At 41.4% G+C, this 21,243-nt stretch overlaps 1 protein-coding gene across 1 annotated transcript in view; it reads right to left on the bottom strand.

The window, feature by feature from the left end:
* Nucleotides 1-21,243, bottom strand: part of DCTN2 (dynactin subunit 2) — a 297,447-nt gene that overhangs the window by 222,923 nt on the left and 53,281 nt on the right. Inside the window, exon 2 of the mRNA XM_069230810.1 lies at nucleotides 12,898-12,966. Within this exon, the coding sequence (XP_069086911.1) occupies nucleotides 12,898-12,966 (69 nt within the window). The remainder of the gene's footprint in view (nucleotides 1-12,897; nucleotides 12,967-21,243) is intronic.

Consider the following 21,243-nt stretch of genomic DNA (forward strand, 5'->3'; position numbering starts at 1 on the left):
CCCTGACAGCTTTTGCGAGTAAACTTGCATCATCAAAAGATCCTTAATCTGAGGTAAATTATGATCTTGGGGAGTAGAATTAATTTGATCAGAAGAGAGAGATTGTCATTATGTTCTATGTCAAGTGATATATCAAGCCTCTCAGGGACGCAGGCTTTGAGGAGGCACAACCACAGAAATAATTGATTTTCCGACTCAAGGGGACTGCCTCAATTGATGGAAAACTTAGATCTAGTCCGATCACTGCATGGGGAGTGGATCTTCTCAATTTAAATAAAAGGCAAACATTTTTTATGAAAACAGTTCCAATTTCTTTACTATCTTTCCTTTATTATCAAACTATAAGTCAGGAGTGGAATAGGTTTTGCCCTAAAAGAAAATATGGTGGGCCTGATCGTATGTTCTTCATGTGTTTTTTTTTTTTCTTAATCTTTTGTGGTCATGGCGGACTTTGTTTTCAACATATTTAGATGCTCTACAGAGGTTAGATTCCTTTTCAAGTAAATGCCCTGGTAAACAGATGAGTCCCCTGATCCTACTGTGTTGTTCCCTAATTTCTGTGTGTATTTCTGCTTTTTCATCTAAAAAGGATATGACTTTTGTTTTGTTAATATTCACCGATAGGCCATTCATCTGGCTGTAATTATTTAGAGCAGCAAGTTGACGTTGTAGTCCAACTGGAATCTGTGAGCAGATCACACAGTCTCCTGCATATGCTAAATAGCCAACTGGACATTGTCCTAGATTTGAGACATTCTGTTTTTTTAATGAAATTGCCTATGTCTGAGACGTACAACGAGAAGAGGAACTAAAACGTAGTTGTGCTTAAACACGTTCTCAATAGTAATTTTGGAGGACATGTGTGGCCAATCTAACAGCTTGATTTGCATCAAAGAACTGGAATGTAGTGCAATTATCTAGTACAGCCAAGTTGACATCTGCACTCATTTCCGGAAGCTTGAACCAGAGACAACTGCAATTTACCTGTCTAAGGCAGATGAATAATTCACAAACATATAGTGGTTGTCTAAGGAGTACTGTCTTCCCTATAAGGAGTGTAAAAACTACAATTTTATCTGTGGTTGCACAACTTGCTCAGAAGTCTGTTTTGATATACAAGCAAGAGGTTGATACAGGTAATCCATTCTGTTAAATGAAGCAATGGGTATTTTGCGAAACATTTGCCTTCTGTATCTAGGAGGGCTATCAAGCAGACGTTAGCTGGAGCTTTGCGGCTTGCCTTTTTGTGAAGTGGTTGTATTATCGATCTTTGCAATGAGGCTGCTACCTCTCCAGACAGCAAGACAAGATCAAACACTGGTTTTAGTATACTGTTCCACAGCTTTGAATCGTGTTTCATTATAGCAATCGGGATCTCATTGGGGCCCAAGAATTCTTGCTTTTAGTTATTAATAAAGCTAGTAATTTCATTGGTATTGTCATCTCCCTATGATCATACCGATATAATTCAAAAGTTGGAATATCTTGGCTTGTATAATAGCATTTGGTGAACGCTTCTTACTTATTTGATGATATATCGTAGTCTGTTGCAATGCTACACGAGGAAGAGTTAGGCCCTCATTTCAACGCCGCCCGCCAATACTGAACCACCAGTCGGCCGCCTATGCGGCTGGGAACCCGCCGGCCGCATTTGGACATCCCTGCTAGGCCATAACATTGCAGCCGGCTCCTAATGGAGCCGGCGGCACTGTGGCGGTGCGGCGGATGCAGCAGCGCCCATCGCGCAATCCACTGCCCGTAATTCGGGCAGTGGATTGCGCGATGGGGCTGTACCTGGGGGCCCATGCCAACTGCATGGGCAGTGCAGGGGTCCCCAGGGGCACCCGAGTTCCCTTACCGCCAGCCTTTCCATGGCGGTGTCCACCGCCATGGACAGGCTGGCGGTAAGGGGAGTCGAAATCCCCAGGGCAGTGCTGCTTGCCACCGGGACCGCCATCACCACGGTCAAAATATGGTGTGTAGTACCGCCAGCCTGTTGGCAGTACTACTGTCATATTTCCCCTGGCGGTCACCGACCTCCAGGGTTGAAATTAGGTAAGGCCCTTTCTGCTCAATAGTTTTACGTAATATAGTCCGTTGCCTGTTGGCCTCATCTGTTCTCATCCTCCTTACTGTTTTTCTGTAAACCACTTAATTGCTTTATATCTTTAGATCAATCTATACTTTGCTGAAGAGTTAATAGATATTGCATGAATCTTCTAAATTGAATCTTTATTGTTTGCATTTTCCTTCATAATTTAGAGTTGTTCCAGGCTATGTGCTGGTTCTGATATTTTGGGACAAGTGAGACAGGATGACTTTTATTATGTCATCCCACCTTTTGGTCCACGTGCTATCCTTCCCATCAAGTTCACTAAATTCTCTCAGCACTTCTCTTAAAAAGGGGTTAATGGCCAAGGATGCAAGCTTGATTGACAGTTTTAAGTTCCACACTAACCTTTTGTTATTTATTGCTGTTATCGAGGATGGTGTAGAATATAATGTTTGAAAGCGTGAAAGTGCATATCTTAATGTAAAAGCCTGAGGAATATGTTCACTTTCCTCCCTAAAGATAATTTCATAATTTTAACACATGTAAAAGTAGGAAAATGATGATCATGGTAAAACCAATGGTAGAACTTGTGTTTTCGAGTGGAATGTTTTTTCTCCAGGTTGATCGTTCGAAAAACAAGTGCTAAGACAAACAAGTTCAGATTCTACTAAAACAGGTTCTAATTAGTAAATTTCTTTAAGAGTGGCTTCGCGCTTTACTGAGAAATATATTGGCAGGGAATTAGAAAGGCTTTGGCTAGTCCTTCTTTGGAGGTGCTAAATACTAAAAATACTCAGAGGCATCCTTCGTAACAATGTAAGGAAAGTCCTCGCAAACCTCAGTTAGATGTTTCAGCTTGGCCAAAGCACTGATAAAACTGGCCAAATCAGTCCTAGAAGATGGTAATTAGATATTATTGATGTGTAGCTATTCATTCCTAAAGTTACTTGTCTTGACGACCAAGATTTTATTAGAATTTCTGTGCATCTTAGTTTTCAATGGTTATTAATTACCGTAAGCAATCCTCCAGATGGGCAACCAAATTTGGCTTTTTTCTCCAAGGCTGCAAAATTGGGTATACTAAAGCGGTCTTTTTCCTAAGACTCTTGTAACCGTACCAAATGGAACTTGTTTAGAAAAAGAGTTTCAAACGTGTCAAGTAATACTGGTGATATTCCAACAACAAATCTGTCTAAATTGTGGGTGATTATCCATGCAGCAAGTACTAACGTTAGGTTGCTCTCTTGAGCAAATTGTTTCAAAATTGGAGCTGTTGCTATTCCAAAACATCTTTTTTAACTGTGCAAACATAGGTGGGTAGTTAGGTTTGACCATCTATGTTAACAAGATGCCCTACTCCTCTAGACGATCTTTTATGGCCCAGAGCTTACACATGATCTCCTCTGGGGCCCAGGCTGCATGAGTAAACTCTCTTTACTGTTGTCCTCTGCAAAAACACGGACCGAGAAAAGGTCTGCTGGGGTCACAGTGCTGAGATCCAGAAAGGAAGTTAGTATTTTAATAAGTTCTGCCAAATCAATACACCTTGGGACTCCCTCTAGAGCCCAGTAGCAACTGTGTTGAGTGTGTGTGAGATACAAAGAAAAATAAATCACTAAACACAAATACAACCAGAAAGGTTTCTATTCCTAACACATGTAAATATTTTAAAACACCAGATAGGACACTGTAGGACGATCCACACCCTCACTTTCCAGGAACAATGGAACAACATTCCCAGTTAAATCCTGCTACTGGTCTATATAACTATAAAACTTTCAGTCTGGAAAATGAGAAGTAACGCAACAATTCTAAATTTTGCAAATAGTTCCAAGAGAACTCAATTTTCAACTGTAGCCAACCATAATAATACCTTTTGCTGTTTATAGCTGCTGAGGAAATGTGAATAGTGTTTCAGCACGCTTCTTCCATTTTTGCATTTCAAATTATTTGACTTTTAAAGGGCTTCCACCATGTATGATTACTGTCTGGCCAGTTGAGGCCACAAGTTTCCTTGGGTTGGAGACCTTGGCTTCAATCCTAAGAAATTGAACAGGTTTTTCATACTGCAATAGGAATCTCAAGTGTGGCAGCCGAATGGGACTCATATATACACTGCAAATGTTTCTATCCCTGAGATGTCATGAAAAGAGAGAATGGAGGACAGGTTTTGTACTCAAGCAAAATTTTAAATATAGCCAAAAAAGGTGTTAATGGTTTTCTGGTTAGCCAGCCACAGGAGAGCACAATTTTACAGTTTAGTGACTCAATTCATGTCCAACTATATGTGAGATCTTCTTCAGGGAAGAGAAAGCACACGAATGCCCTATACTTCATAAAAGACCATGAGAGATTGGAAGCACACCCATTCATTACCTCACACAGAAGTTTATAAATTCAATTGTACCTAGACAGTTATGTTAAACAGGACAGTAGGTTTAGATTAAATATAAGCATATAGGAATTTCAAATCACAATGAAATGTATGATGGTCGGCTACTGCTGTCCAAGCTACCAAACTGCCATGCAATTAGAACATTTAGGAGAAGCAGACAATCATTGTTTTGGGATCATACATTTAGGATTATAAAAGAAAAGCAAATGATTGTTAGCTGCAACATAGAACCTTTTGTCTTTACACAAGCTGTTTCATCGCTGAACAGGATAATTCTACTTGGTAACAGCAAACATAAAAAAATAGTTCCCCCTGCTTTTGGGTAAAATTGAGTGTGAGCAGAGCTGCACACTGGGAGTGGCCGCTATGAAAAGTCAGGCACATAAAGAAGGATTCAGTAGAGAAATAAAGTAGGAGACAAAAAAACAACTGTAAGTTTCCAACACAAAGCTCTTTAAGAAACAGTTTCCAGAATGGTTGGTTGGAAATGTTGAAAAGACCATTGCAAAAGGGAAAAAAGTCACATTTTCTTGTTTGTGATCCACTTTACAATTGCATAAAAAACTGCATTCCATGTTTCATTTGCTTATATGTTACAAAAACAACATCTATTTGGCATACTTATAAAGATCACATCCTTCAGGTGTTTGCCAGCTGTAACACAATAGTCACGATTACTCCCATCTGGACTAGTTATCAACAACTCTAATTTAAATTGAAACAAATTACTCTTAAATATAAGAATACCATCTAAGGGAAATTGCAAGTTCATTATGTCAAACTCATGACACTATTTCTACAAATTACTTCTCTGTGGTATTTTGAAATAAATGTTACACCACTACTTTTAAGTCAGATTTGCCTGGCTGGTTCAGACAAGACACAACACTGTAGGACCAACACCGTCTCCTCAACCTGCAAACAACTAAAATGCACAACACAAACTAACCTACGGTTCTAAATGTAAAAGTTTAAGCCCGACCAAGCATAGTAGTGCCTCATATGCGGCAGAATGGAGGTTCTTCCAACAAAAATATGCCAGGTTGGTTCACTAACTCACTAAAAATCATTCTATGAAAAAGCATTATAGGACAATCTTAATGTTAAACATAAGATAAAAAATTTTTTTTTGCAGATTGTGACCCAGGTTTGATCTTTTCTTTTAGTACAAAAAGATGAACTTTGTAAAGAACAACGTGCCGTCTTCGCAATAGTCAACAGAGGTCAAAGGAAAATGGAACTGCCAAATCCACTTAGTCTATCTTCATGATTCTAACCTTTAAATTTGGTTTCCCAATATTTCTTACCCCCAGTTTTGTAATACCATAAGATTTATTTTAAAGCAATAAGGCGTTTTAATGCAGTGTTCACAACCATACAACTTCAGTAAAGACAAAATGGTTAAAAGTTATTCAATCACAGCAAACAGACAAGCAGAATGAAGCTCAGACTTCTTACCAGCTCCTTGCGTTTTCCCCGAGGTGTGATAGAGTCAAACAAGTTAAGAGAGGAAGAAAAGACAAACTCCGTTAGACTATGAACACATGCACTACACACCACTAGAGAAAACTCACTGCACTGAAAACCAGAGAAGATGATTGAAGAACAGAAATGATTAAGATGAATTACTACTGTCTATATTCAGAAAGACACATTGCTGCATATTTCAAGTATAAAAACTGCATCCAAAGAATTTTCAAAGAGAAAACCGATACAAAGCAAACTGACTAAAAAACGTGTGGCGTTTCATAGCTAGGATAATGCCAAGCACTATTGTTGGAGTTAAAATCAAAATGATCCATACTGAAGCGCAACACAATTTTTAAGGAGTCACAATGCTAGAAACATATCTAATGCAGGAGGTGAGCAAGCCTGTGATATGTGGCCACAAGCCACACTTTGAAAACAATTCTTCCTACAATAAGTAAATACTCCTGAAGAGTTGCTCAAACAAGAAAACAGATCACTGTAAATGTCAAAGGTAAGTAAAAATGCTTTGTAAAGTCTTGGGAAACGCTTGCAGTTGATTAAAAAAAAGTGTGTTTTTCATATTGCTGTTACGAAACAGAAAATCAATACTTAGTAAACAACTACATTTATGTTCAGAATGTTTCTTTTTAAAAAACATAATTCAAAATCTTATTAGAGTCATCGACTGATAGCATTCTTGTTCTTAAAAAGTGGGTGCCACAGTCATCAAAAGGATTGGCAGCATTTAAGTTGGATAGAAACGTCATGCCTGATGAGGTTAAACACATTAGGCAATAGATGAACGTGCTTTGTTTCTTAATAATAGACCACTACAAACGAGCCTTCTGTCAAGTGTAGTACATTTGGTGGTCACAATTTACCTACCAGGGAGGGTCTCAATGTGAAAAGCCACAAACTATTGGATATAGTCCAACACCGATGGCTTGAATATTAATGCATGATTTTACAGAGCTTCCTAAAAATATGAAGTGGCGACCATGGGTGTTGGATGATTAGGCCTTATATGCACGATTTTACAGAGCAGTCCTAAAAATCTGAAGTGGTGTCCATGTGTGCTGGATGATTTGGCCAACAAGGGTTTGAAGTGATGAACATCATATAAAATAGAGGCGTGAAAAAAGAAAACAGCGTAGAAGAACTTGGCGCACCACTCACCAGTCCATGTCTGATTGCCACACACATTTTCGTGCACTCCCTTCTCAATCATGATTTATGTGCAATCAATTGGGACATCCTGCCATTTAACCTATATGCTTTATCAAAAAATTCAAGAGACCATAGGAGATCTCCTAAACAAAACTAAATGTAAGAGACTACTAAGATTTAGTACTTAAATGGCAGGGGTTTTTGAAGCAAATTTTATTTCAATACTCTCTATGGATGTATACATTATAGCCTGTGTCGTAACGAAATACAATAAAAACACACTTTTATTAGTCTCAAATTCTGGTGTTACATTGACAATTAACAAATCTGAAAGGCTTTTCTGTACCAAACACAGCTAAGCTCCAATAAAGGCTTAATGTTAACACAACACTTCTCTTTGACAAACAGGTCCTTCTCCCTACCATATCAATTATTACGTTGGGCTATACATGTTTTCTTAAATCACCGCCACCATTTTCTTTACTCTTTTCTTAGCTTCAACTAGTTTGTTTCAAAACATTTAAAGAAACAATAGAAACTGATATTAGGTGAACAAAGCCAGGCTCAGCTTCAGTGATTGACCAATGTTAAAAGGCTATCTGCACTCACAAAGAGGCTTTGTGGTATATATTTTTCATATAAGTAAAGCTCTTTAGGTTTGCTTGTCAAATCTATTTTCCTGCAACTACGATCCCAATAACTGGTCTGCTGAACGAAGCACTACTTTAAGGATCATTTTCTTTGAAACTACAGAAATAGAAAGCATATCGTGTACTAGGGTTCACCAGTAACCTAAATTTACACTTGCTCTTTGGGTTCACACATTTAAAAGGTACTTGATGCCTTCAACCCACCTCATCCCTCCAAATGGATGATATAAGTTTCAGTATGGTCGCTAAACGGGACAGGTGACTGCACACAGATGAAACACCGACTATGTACTTCATTTTATTGTAACAGATGTTCTTTTTACCCAGTCATATAAAGCAGAGTACGGCCATAAAAATTAATGAATGGAAAAACAACAGAATATGTTTACTGCCAAGTCCCTGGAGGTTTTAGAAGCAAACATGGGCCTGCAATGGCATGTGTACTGTGTGAAAAGCAAACAAAATATAACTGACTGCATGCTTCCATTTCAAAGCCCACAAATGTGATGCTTAGGGGATTTACGTTCTCACTGCCCACGCAGGCTATTAGAACAAAGGCTAAAACGCCACACTGGAAACAGATTTTAGCAAACAAAATGGAAAAAAGGTAAAGCACTAGTCACGTTTTTTAAACTTCTAATAGATTCCTTTGGACAAGGGAAACCTAAAAGGCCATCTGTGGTGCTTTGAATGCTGAGATGTTCAGTGTTGTCGCCATTTGGAAATTCAGCTGATATCCGACCGGCTGTTTCTCCAGAATTTTCATATTAGGTCACTATTTCAAGCCCATATATTTCTTGCTGGATTGACAATTTTGCCGATTCCTCTGTCAATTTGGTAACATCAGGATAACATCATTACTGCTCTTTTTCACACTGTGCTTCTGCCTCCCCACACTCCATGATGCTCTCCTTCATCCATATTCTCTCCCACTTGTTGCTTCTTCCCACCCACCATGTTGCTTCTCCTTTGCCCACTCCCGCAACGAGGTCATCTATTACTATTTAAAAAAAGCAATTCAAGCACCGTTTAAAACAGTAATTTCGCACTTTTTTTTTTTTTTTTTTTTAAATGTACCGATCCAGCGTGGATTGGTAAATAAAAGGATAGTACAGTGCTCTTTTAAGTGTGTGCATGTGTGTTGAACGCATGAGTTTGCCTACAAAATGATGCAACAGTTGCATCCTTAGGTCTTTTTTTCCACCCTGGTGCACAGAGGCCACTTCAAGGTGGCTAAAAACATTACAAAGCCAATAGGCCTCATAGGCGAGACCTCTTGGCTTTGCTGATGCTTGTTGTAACAATCTCTGTGAAAGGTAAAAGGGGGCAATGTGCACGCTTTAACTTGCTATGATTAATGAGCTATTACGAGAAATGGTCTCACATTTTCACAAAGAATGATACATGAGTACCTCCACCTTGTAAGAAAGTCAGTGGGGTAAACCTGTGCTCTTCTTTAGAAAATGGTACCTTGAAAAACAAGAGAGCTGAGAGTAAATCTTAAACGTGTCCAGTTTACTCACATTTAGAAAACAAGAAACACTTTAAAAAAAAATGTAACCTGATTATAATTATTTCTTTTTCCCCCCCACACACAATTGACATTTTACTCATCCATAAGTTTACTAGTAGACATATGGTCTCTACGACAGTACGAAAGAGGTTGGACAGTAAATTCCTAATGCGTTTTTTTTTTTTTTTTTTAACTGAAGGAAATTAACAACATCCTTAGCTGGCCACTTCGCTTATCGCTCTTCAGTGCAACTTTAGTACCTCTTAGGCAGATCAAATTTTGAACACACACACAAGCACAAACTTTTATTGATCTGGCCATCTCCTCTTGATGCAAACTATGCTATGCACGTTCTTTTAGGCATAACGGTTAGTGGAAAGAAAGGGCTCAGAAACGCCTGCTGTGATGGAATCACAACACCATGCTGTTGATGTTTATTTCTTTTATTTGCAGTCCCTTTTCATATTTATCCCAGGTTTTCGTTATAACACCTCATGTTTTTGTTCCAGAACAGTTCAACAAGAAACAGGAGGACACCAGAGAACGGCTTCCGTCAAATCCTGCCACTTTTTAGAATGCTCATGCACACAATACTGCAGGATGTCCCAAATGGTCACAGTTTTAGAACTCTATAATCAAAAGGGCAATGGTATTATTGCAGAACAGAAATCTGTGACTTATGTCCTGCGGCTTAGCATAAATCTACAGTAACATGTTACGTTTGATTAATCTATTTTAATCATATGACAAGAGAAATAGAACACATACTAAAGATCAAACTCAAAGTTACGATGATTAAGAATCTGTAGTTTCTCCAATAACCAGTTTAATCAAATGCCTTTTTCACGGCCATACCAATTAATTATTACAGGGTTTCTCAAAATATGGAGAAGGACCTTAAGGTCACAGAAAGTCAAAGCAAAAGTGTGAGATGTTGGCAACGAAAATAACAAAACTTCCAGCAGAATGAGTGCAGATATATATTTTACCAATAACGAGTATATCAACCTATTTTTGTTCTGATAAAATATTGTATGTGTCAGTCTTACAAACTTATGTAAAACATTGCTTTTAAGCAAATATAGCCCACTGAAATGTTCATTATATGTGTACCTCAGGTGAGGCAATTATTTCTGATTAGGTTAAACGAGATCACACAGCATGTGTATTTGAGAAACCCTAGATTAGAAAACAGGACAATAACACAAAGAGATTTACAATTAGAACACTCATTACAGCCCACGGTGATCAAAGAAATGATTACACGTTGAATAAATCAATCACAAATACAAACCATGAATATAATAGAGATTGAACTGCATGCGAAACAAAGGAAATGCATGCGAAAAAAGCAGTTTAATTGTCTTACTTGTGCAAACTAGTATCCGGCAAAGGTCAAAAGGGAAGGGAAAGCACAAGATAAACTCCAATAAGTTAATATGTGAAGATAAAAAAACAGAAAGCAATGTTAGATAAAAAGCAAAAATTGAAAAACTAGGCGGAGACAGCTAAGTAATCATATGTCTACGGGTTTTCAGTTCAGATCACATTCCACTCAAAACAAGCCAAGAAAAGGTTTACCCATCTCACAGATTGAATAATTAAACTGATTCAAAAGTATATTTATAGGGAATGGGTTGCAAGGACGGTTCAATGCCAGAGTACGAGGCTAACGATGTACTTGGATAAAGGCTATTGGCAGGGGCCCTTCTGATTGACTTGCTTATCATTTATGACATCTACAGGTCTGTGGACAGTGTCTGGAGCTTGTCTTGGCTACTACAGTCTTACTAAGTTCTAAAAGGGGATCAAAATGAAAGGGCCAAAAAGTCTCATTACACCTTTCTGGAGGGGATAGGTGGCCTGATGTTGACTTGGCAAGTTTGAAATGAAATATTTAATGGACTGAATTGTGCTCAGAAATGTAGATCACTGAATTATATTCAGTACCTATCCACTGTCACAAACGTGAATGTTAATACTAACAACACCTTCAAGAATTTACGTTTTAGAAAGCCAAGTCACATCTTTCTATTGCCTGGTTTGTTTAAAATTATAAACCACCAAGATGTGACAAAATGCAAAAACCATATCCACCTAATTTTCATTTTTATGTATATTATTATTATTATTTTTTTTTACAAAACACTGCATATTATTTCAGATAGAATAAAATAAAATATTTCAGACTAAGGGCTGAAGGGTGTTAAAGATTTCCAGGCTATGACAAATGTTAAAAACAAAGGGAAGTTGACCAGGATGCAGTTATTTCTGCTAACCATGCTGTTTTAGTATATTTTTAGTACACAAGAAGAACATTTTGGAGTACCTATGCAACATGCTTGGAAATTAATCACTGCAGTTTAACGGTCAAAACTATCAACTCATCACATAACAGGGCTTTAGAAAGCTGAGCACGTCTATTATAGTCATATTCCTGTATTTTATTGTCTCATTGTTGGCTTCCTCATAATTTACACATTTTCGCCAAACGTAACACATTTTTCAATTTTGAATTGCCTTGCTACTAGAAGCTGTAGTGTAAATGGCTAAATATGATTGCAAAATAAAGGCAACCACATTCAAGCAAATCATTTGCATTGCCTAACAAAAGAAAAGATTGGATATTTTTTGCTCATTTCACCACTGTCCAAAACAAGAATGGGAACTGGTGCTAGGGGTTTATCTGCAAAGAAAATCAAATAATCTGTGCTAGACATGCTATGCTATAGGGTATAGAGGCACAACCATTCCATTGTATTTTACATAGAATAAGATAAATTATCTATCTGAACTAGTCTTCAGACTCCCAGTGAACATCAAGGGCAAGGGTGAAGCTTTAAAATTCACTTCTGCAGAATTCAGACAAACTTTTATTTGCACTTCTAACGATTACTAAATAATTTTAGATGTGGAAATTCATTTGATGCAAAGCCAAAACTTTTTATTCTGAAAAACTAGCCACTGCCACGGAGGCTTTCCTGATGGCCTGTATGGCAAAATGTTCTATCCGTCAACATTTACCATTTATTCACTGTGATCAACGTGTCTTCTTCAAAGATTAGAGTTTGCCTGGAAAAAAGGCTCTATGTATTTGAAGGCTTCACAATGTTGGGCGAATCCAAAATCAGATTTACTACACTGTAGCCTCAATATCTTTGAAAACAATGCACGGACCTATACTTTTTGCAAAAGCGGATGGTGCCTTTGCAGCAAACATATAATGCCTATTCTATCTGGCTTTGGCACGTTTTTTTAACCTGTGCTAAAGAATCTTTATTGTGCACCCCAGTCAACAACATCTTTCAATCCCTTTGTCTCACAGTTCTTCAATCACGCTCCTTTAGTGTACTCGGTTCACAGTCCTCTCTTCAAAACAATTATGATGATGACTGCTGATATAGTACGTACTCTTTGAAAATCGAGGAATCTTCTACCTGATAGTGGTCAGCTAGAAAAAGGTAATTGCACAATAAGAGGAGACTACCGCCTTTTGCGCGGTTAACACTCACAACCTGGAATTAATAAAATAAGGTCTAATTGTGGGCTGCAAAATAGGGCATTTGAAAACCCTCAATTTACAGCCAGAGAAGCCACTGTAAAAAACAAAAACAAGTAACTAATTAAAACAAATATGGAGTTGCCTTACCGCATCGAATTCAGCTTGGTCATCTTCTGGTAGATCACTCGTCTCATACACATCAGGCTCATTTCTGGCCTAAAACCATAAAGAGACCAAATGTTTTACTGACACTAAAAGATTACTGTATATAGCAATTGATATCAACTTTCAATCAGGTGCAATGGTCACAGCACTGTGTCAACTCAAGTGTCAGTGTACTGCATAACCCCTTCTAGCACACGGTCAGGCTCAGATAAAATGTTTTTGCTTTATCTTCGCTTCAGGCACTAATGTAATTTTGGGCTGAACAAATTTACAACATGCAAATATGAATGAAGTAAAATCACATAAAACAGCAACATAGTCCCTCCTGTGGTGATAACATTCTCATACTGTGCTTTCTGTCGGCTAATCTAGTCCAACCCAGTAAATACCAAATAGAAAACTAGATGTAAATTAAGCAAGGAACATTAGGAGACAGTGTAAGATTATTTGCAATTAAACACGAAACAGCAACATAAACAATTTGGCTGGGCCTCCTGTTTAAATAAGCTTTGTGTCTGCCATTCAAGTTTTTGTCTACCGGCTCTGAGGTGCCCACAAAAAGTTCGACTCTGTCATCAATTATAGTTCTGAAAATTGCGAGCCTAAACTAAACTCTTAACAAATGGAGGTGTTGTGGATGTCCAGAGACAAAGTGACTTTAGCAATAAAATATATGGACACTAGACACCAAAATAAACAAGTGACAATATACAATAGAGCACTAATCCAAAGGAATTCTTCACTGTGGGCCCAAAGTAAAACCCTTAGCTTCCTCTTCATATCAAAAGCGGTAAAAATAAATTACACGTTAATTTATTGACTCCATCGAAAGATGAAGAGAAAGAGAGAGAAAAAAAGTGGACAGAGCAAAAGATATACTTTAGCTTGTGATAACGTCACATGCTAGCTGTCACTAGCCAACTTCAAGTACAAATGATGGTAGGTACGGAATAGTAGGGAAGTGGCCTGGGGCTAAGGCACTGACACCTAGAAGACCTAGAAGACTGGGTTCTAACCATGGCCAGATGTTTACGATTCTGGGCAAATCCTTAATCTCTCCAAACCCACACTGTAAGCCTAGGGATAATGTAATTATTTTTACTGTACAGTGTATATTATTTACCATGTTCATGATGTATCCTCCCGCAGTCTTCCTATTACACCAGTGTTGTCCAACCTTTTTATCGCTGCGGACCGGTAAATGTTTGATGATTTTTCCGTGGCCCGCTTGTCCCATTGTGTGACAAGCGGGCCACGGAAAAATTATCAAACATTTACCGCCCGCCACAGTGGGGCGGCCCGGTGCCGATTGATCCACGGACCGGCACCGGTCTGCGGGTTGGGGAACACTGTATTACACGCTTATATGTGTAGTTGGATGCCACTGTCCCTACAAACCATAATGTACCAGGCACAGCACCTATATAAGGCTCACCTGATAAAACAGTGTTACCAGTTTAAAAACAAAAAAAAAATATTCTACTCCTTAAAGATAGTCTGTGATATATGAAATGCCTAAAAAAAAACAGATATTTTAACTGTGACTTTGTACTGCTGGATACAATCTTAGTGCTCCCCAGTGCTTAATTTGTAAATAAAAATGTGCCGGTGCCCAAAGCCCTCCTCTTAAACACGTGCGGCTGCTGCAATTAAATGTGGGAACACAGAATACTAGGGCAGCGTAATCCCAAAGCCATCTTGGGCCTCTTCAATCCATATAAAGCCACCCCGTGCCACTTCAGCTCACTCTAGCAGCTTCCTGCTTTCTCCCATTGTGACGCTTTTTCGTTTTTCCCTTACTCCGTCTTTCCCATATGTGTCTTTTGCTCGTAGCAAATGCTTGAGACAGAAGAATAAGCCCCGGCCCACAAAAATAAGTGCCGGTGCTCAGCCCCGGAAACAACAAGCACAAATTAAGCACTGGTACTCCCCCACCTCTCTTCTTTGTCACTTTAACGAAAAATAACCACACCATAATATAGGCTCCATACGCCCAACTTTAAAATATGCCTAGGTATGAACAATATGCCTAGATATTATCTGCTTCTCTAAGCTAGTCTACGGTGAAGTGAGAGTACAACTGGGTTTATCAGATGTTTTGTGAATCCCGTTATGTTTGTCTCTGGAAGTACCTTTCACAATATATTATCAAGGGATTCCTATTAAGTACAGCTAGGGATGGGGCAAATATAATATTTGATAGGAAGTCCCTTAAATTACCCTTTAATCACACCAGTGCTTCTTACTCAATCATTTAAGTATATCAGGTTTAGTTCTCAAAAGTTCTTATTCAGAAAAGAGGATGTTTTGAGATGGCATTTATTCATCATAAGTGTATTAAACATGTTGAAATTCAACTGACCTGTTCCAGTGTGCATTAATAACAAAGACAACCCTTACAACACAGGCACATGATTGGTGCGCTTCAAGTACATACACATAAAAAAATTGAAAAAAATGTTTTTGAACCAATTTATAAAAAAACAAATCACAAATTCAACCAAATTATTAGCACTCGGTAGTTTAACAGTGATATCATCAGTAATACATTTTTGGATGAAGACCATTAAAACAGAGACCCTTAATCCCTCACTATAGGAGTTTGTTTATATTATGGAGATCAATCAGCTTATTAAGAGTATTCCTTTACCATAAGTGGAGAGCAGCAGGTTCAAAACTAATCCTGGCTAGTTTCACTCTTTAGTCATTCATATACTCTACATGTTTTGCCTCCACCACTAAGTGGTCTTCGTCAGGACAACAAGAATTTCTCTGGGTCCAATTTTGTGGTTCCGTGTGGAATCAGCACTTTCTTGGCGGTCATTTAAACCAAGTTATATTTTGCTGACATTGCATAGTGGAAGTAAACTTCCCCTAATCCAACATTTCACATTGCTGTTATGTTGGATTAGAGGAGCCTTACTTTTTAATTTGCTTTTATGTGCACCTGTTTTTAGAGGAGAAATTCAGTCAATTGATTTATACCTATTCCTAATTCTAGGCTCACAGCTGGTTTCTTCTTGCAGTTGTCAACGTGCCATGAAGCTGGAGAGGCAGGTTGTTAAAAATTCTCTTCTGGAAGTATACCCAACTGTGTGCAAAATGCTACTGTTTGATTGCACCAGCTATTCTTGTGGCAGAATGCGCTAGTTTCAGTCCACCTCCAAAGATTTCAGGGGGACAAAAAGGTACTGGAAACAAAAACGTATTCCTGCAAACATGCAAATTCAAGGTGTTAGAGGCTCTTAAAACTTTTTAAAGGGTTGGGACCACCATATCCTGATCATTTCCCCCTTATTTAGATCTAAAAACTCAGCCCACATGCCTTTCCTTCAAGAAACAATTAAAAAACACCATTCCACAGAGAACGGAGTGCAAACGGAGAGTCCTCACAGTCACAGTCCTACAACCTTTTCTACCTTTACTGTGTTGTCTCTATATTATGTCCTCGGTTTACTGCAAAGTACACTAATACCTTATGGTGGAGCACAAATATATAAACATTTTAAGAGATAAATACTACAGGTTTGTGTGTTGCAATGTTCATCTAGTGCTTGTCGCAAAGTGGACCAGAACAATGGAAAGCATCTATTACATAGGAGCATCGTCTGACTGCCAGGTGTATGTTACAGAAAAAGAAGTTGCTTACCAGGCACCATGGACATGGGCAACTAAATATAGAACAAGCACTGGCAAAGCCAACAGTTCTCGCCTACACAAAAGCTATTGGCTTTGGTAAAGTATTTCGCCATGTTGTACACCAGTGTGACTGCCGTTCAGCATGGCTAAAAGTTAGTGGCCTGGAGTGTCAGAGTGGAGTAAGGGAGTACAGTCTTGTAGAGTGGATGTGTTGGAATGTTGTACACTGGAGTAGGAGGAGTAGAATCAGAATGTCAGAGTGGAGTGAGTTGTAGTGGATTGAGGTAGCGGTGTGGATTGGAGTAGAGTGGGGTGGATTAGACTGGGGAAGAGTGTGGTGGACATAGTGGAGTGGGATGGACTGGTGTGGGGTGGATTAGACTGGAGTGAGGTGGATTAAAATGGGGGAGAGTGGATGGGGTAGGATGAGATGGGTGGGAATGGGGTGGATTAGATTGGACTGGGGTGGGTGATTTGTATTGGAGTGATGGGATGAACTGAATTGAGGAGGGGTGGAGTGGGATGGATGAGACTGAACTGGATTGGGGTAGATTGGGGAGGGTTGGATTGGATTTACTGGAGTTGGGTGATTGGAACAACGTTGGGTGAATCGGATAAGGATAGATTGGAATGGGGCGGATTAGATTGGAGTTGGCTGGATGAACTGGAGTGGGGTAGATGGATTGGAGAAGGGTGGACTGAACTAGGGTGGATTGGGATAGAATGGGGTGGACTGGGTTAGAGTGTGGTGGATTGGAGTAGTGGATTGGAGTAGTGTGTAGTGGATTGGAGTGGGGTGGATTGGAGTGAGGTGGATTGGAGTGAGGTGGGGTGGATTGAAGTGGGGTGGGGGTGGATTTGGGTGGGGTGGTTTGGATTGAGTGGGGTGGATTGGAGTGTAATGGACTGAACTGGGATGGGTGAGGTGGATTGGGGCGGAGTGGACTGGAGGCAAGGGGTGGATTGGAGTCAATCCAGATACTTGTAGAGCGAGGCTAATCACCTGTAAGGGTCTCAAGGTGCTGGGGGGGGGAGGAGGTCAGTCGAAGAGCCAGGTCTTGAGGTCCTTCCTGAATTGAGGTAGTGAGGGTGTTTGCTGGAAGTGAAGCGAGAGAGAGTTCCGGGTCTTTGAGGAGATGTGAGAGAAGGATCTTCCTCCAGCTGAGTTCTTGCGTATCCGTGAGCCTGTAGCAAGAACCAGTTGGGCACAGTGGAGGTGTCTGGTGGGTGTGTGGAAGGTCAGATGGTGGTTGAGTTATGCGGGTCCGATGTTGTGGTGGGCCTTGTAGGCGTGCATGAGGAGCTTTAAGGTGATTCTTTTGTTGATCGGGAGCCAATGATAGTCTCTCAGGTGCCCGGAGATGTGGCTGCAGCAGAGGATGTCCAGGATGAGTCTGGCCGAGGCGTTCTGGATTTTCTGTTGTTTCTTTTGGAGTGTTTGGGTGGTGCCGGCATAGTGTGCATTGCCGTAGTCTAATTTGCTGCTGATGAGCGCCTGGGTGACTGTTTTCCTGGCCTTGACTGGGATTCATTTGAAGATCTTTCGGAGTAGGCGGGGTGTGTGGAAACATGAGGCTGAGACTGCGTTGACTTGGCAGTTCATTGAGAGCGAGGAGTCGAGGATGATGTTGAGACTGCGTGCATGGTCAGTGGGGGTTCCGAGAGCTGAGGGCCAACACTAGTCGTCACCAGGCTCAGGGGATGGAACCCAGGATGAGGACCTCAGTTTTTGTCGGAGGTGAGTATTAAACAACCGTCCTTCATATAGGTGGCGACTGCCTCCATTCCGTTATGAAAATTGTTTTTTGCAGTTGTAGGCTCGTCCGTGAGGAAGAGGATCAGCTGGGTGTCGTTGGCATAGAAGATGATGTTGAGCCTGTGGTTTCTATGTTAGTGAGCAGGGCCATGTAAATGTTGAAGAAGACAGGGCTCAGAGAGGATCCCATAGGAACTATTGCAGCTGATCTCTGTCGGTTTAGAGGAGAATGGTGGGAGCCTGACTCTCTGGGTTCAGTCAGTGAGGAATGAGCGGATCAACTCAGACTTTGTCACGGATGCCGACGTCGTAGAGTCAAATGGGTGTGGTAGGAGACACTGTTGATGGTGCGGAGAGGTCCAGAAGGAATAGGGTTGCGTTTTGGCCTTGGTTGAGGAGAGTGCGGATGCCATCCGTTGCTGCAAGAAGTGTAATCTTGGTGCTGTGGTTGCTTCTGAAGTCTGTTTGAGAGGGGTCCAAGATGTGATTGGTTTCGATGAATTTGGTGAGTAGGCATTGATGGCCTTCACAATGACCTTGGCTGGAAGGGGAGCAGTATGATGGGTCTGTAGTTCTTGAGGTCTATCGGGTCGGCAGAGGGTTTCTTCAACAGTGGGTTTGCTTCTGCGGACTTCCAGGAAGGTGGCTGACTCGATGGAACAGTTGATGGTGCTGCATACTTTGGGGGCGATAGTGGCGCCGGCTCGGTTGAAAATGTTGTGGTGGCATGTGTCGAGGGGGCTCCAGAGTGGATGGTTTTCATGATCTTTAGGGTGTTGTCAGGGGAGAGAGTCGTCCAGTTGAGCAGGGTCAGCTTGTAACTGGAGCCTTTGGGTGCAGTGGTTGCTGGTGGGATGGGTGGGTCTTGGGTTACAAAACTGTCGTAGATGTCTAAGATCTTCGCTGTGAATTAAGGTGGCAAGGTTGTTGCAGAGGTCTTAGGAGGGGGATGTCTGTAGAGACTGTGCTGGGTTTGGGGAATTCTTGGATCATGGAGAAGTGTTCTTAGCTGTTGTGTGCGTTGGTATTGATGTGTTCCTGAATGGCTGTTTTCTTTGGATTCTGATGAGGTGGTGGTGTGTGGGGATGGCGGTTTTGAAGGCTGAGCGGTCGGCTGGGGTTTTGTTGCTCCTCCATCTTCTCAAGAGCTGTCTGCAGGTGAGCTTGGACTCTTGGAGGGTGGGGGAGAACCTGCTGGCTTTCTTGGGAGGGTGCTTATCTGAGGGTTTCCTGAGGAGGGCCAGTGTGTTGGTGCAGTAGGAGATCCACTGGTGGAGGTTGCATGCTGATGTGTTAACGTCCATTGTGGCCAGCGGTGGTGTTTGGCGGAGGGCGGTGGCAAGTTGATTTTCGGAGACCTTGTTCCACCTTCTTCATGGGTGGCAGTGGGCGGAATGGTATTCGTGGGTTTGGTGAATGAGAAGTGGACGCAGTGGTGATCAGTCAAGTACAGCTGGGTGACAAAGATGTCGCTGCTAGAGGAGAAGATGGGGTTGCGTATGTGTCCTATTGACTGGGTTGGCGAAGTGACCAGTTGCTTGAGTCCCAGGGTGGCAAGGTTCTCCAGTAGGGTGGGTGTGTTGTGGTCTTTGACGTTTTCAAGGTGGAAATGGAGGTCGCAGAGGAGGATGTAGTCCGTTGAGGTGAGAGTGTGATGAAGTCGGCTATGGATTCTCTTATGTGGGGATGAAGTCTGGGGGGGCGTTCTGTAGACAAGGGTGCCACGGAGAGTGGCATTCAGGGTGGTCCGGATCTGGAAGTGGATGTGCTCCATGCCGGGAGAGTTGTCATCAGAGCTTGTAGTGAGGCGGAGGGGTTCCTGAGAAAGATGACAATGCCTCCTCCCGGTCAGCTGATGCGGTCCTTGTGTATGATTTTGCAGCCGTTGGAAATGCCATTAGCGATGTCTGGGGCGGAGGTGGGGGTCATCCAGGTGTCTGTGAATAAGGCGACATCTAGAGAGATCGAGTCAAGCAGGTCCCAGATCTCCACCGCTTATTTGATGAGGGAGTGGGTGTTGAGAAGGATGCAGCTGAGGTGGTCGGTTCCAGTACTAGGTGGGAGTGTGGTTGGAGGATCCGGAGTGCGGAGGCAGGTGAAGGCGTAGATGCAGCAGGTGAATGGGCTTGAGTATCCATTGGCGATGCGAGGTGGTAGGCAGTGATTCATCCGGTGCTGAGGGCGTGGAGGATGTCGGCAGTGTAGCAAAGGAAGGCGGAAGGATCAGGGTCTGTGATACTAAGTACGCTCCAGGCGCAGACGGGTTTGTCAATAAGAAGGGCAGGGAGTTGGGAGGAGCTGGTCAGCGGGCAGTGGGAAAGCGGCGCTGAGAGGGTGTGGGCCGCAGAGACAGAGCAGTGGTAGTGGCGGGAAGGGAGGGGAGTGAAGGAAGCAGCAGAAAAGGGAAAGGGAAAAGGCGAGAAAGCAGCAGAATGGAAAACAAAGAGAAAAATAGAAGAAAAAAGGAAGGCGGCAAGGGAAACGGAGACAGAGTTTACCAATGGTCCATGAGGGATGAGGCGCAGGCAGAAGCCTGCGGGTGGAGGAGGGCCTCAAACTCGTAAACCTGGATTAGCGCAAGGGGCAGCAGACAGTTGGAGCTGCATGGTGGGGAGCAACTGACGATGACCAAGGAGTGGGGTGGATTGGAGTGGAGTGAATTGAAGTGGGGTAGGTTGGATGGATTGGAGTATGGTGGACTGAACTGGGATGGGATAGGGTGGATTGGATAAACTGGGGAGGATTGGGGTGGACTGGAGTAGAATGGGGTGGGTTCAGGCCTCGAAAAAGTGATACAAATATTACAAGACCTGCAGGTTGAGTAACTTGAATAATCTACTCAACTTAACTGTAATGTACTTGACCCGTAAATGGGTCTCAAATAGAGTGATTATAGGCAAATATTTTATTTTGGAGTCTCCTTTTTCTTCCTT

Source organism: Pleurodeles waltl, chromosome 4_2 (genome assembly GCF_031143425.1).
Source record: "Pleurodeles waltl isolate 20211129_DDA chromosome 4_2, aPleWal1.hap1.20221129, whole genome shotgun sequence".
In the NCBI taxonomy this organism is placed as follows: domain Eukaryota; kingdom Metazoa; phylum Chordata; class Amphibia; order Caudata; family Salamandridae; genus Pleurodeles; species Pleurodeles waltl.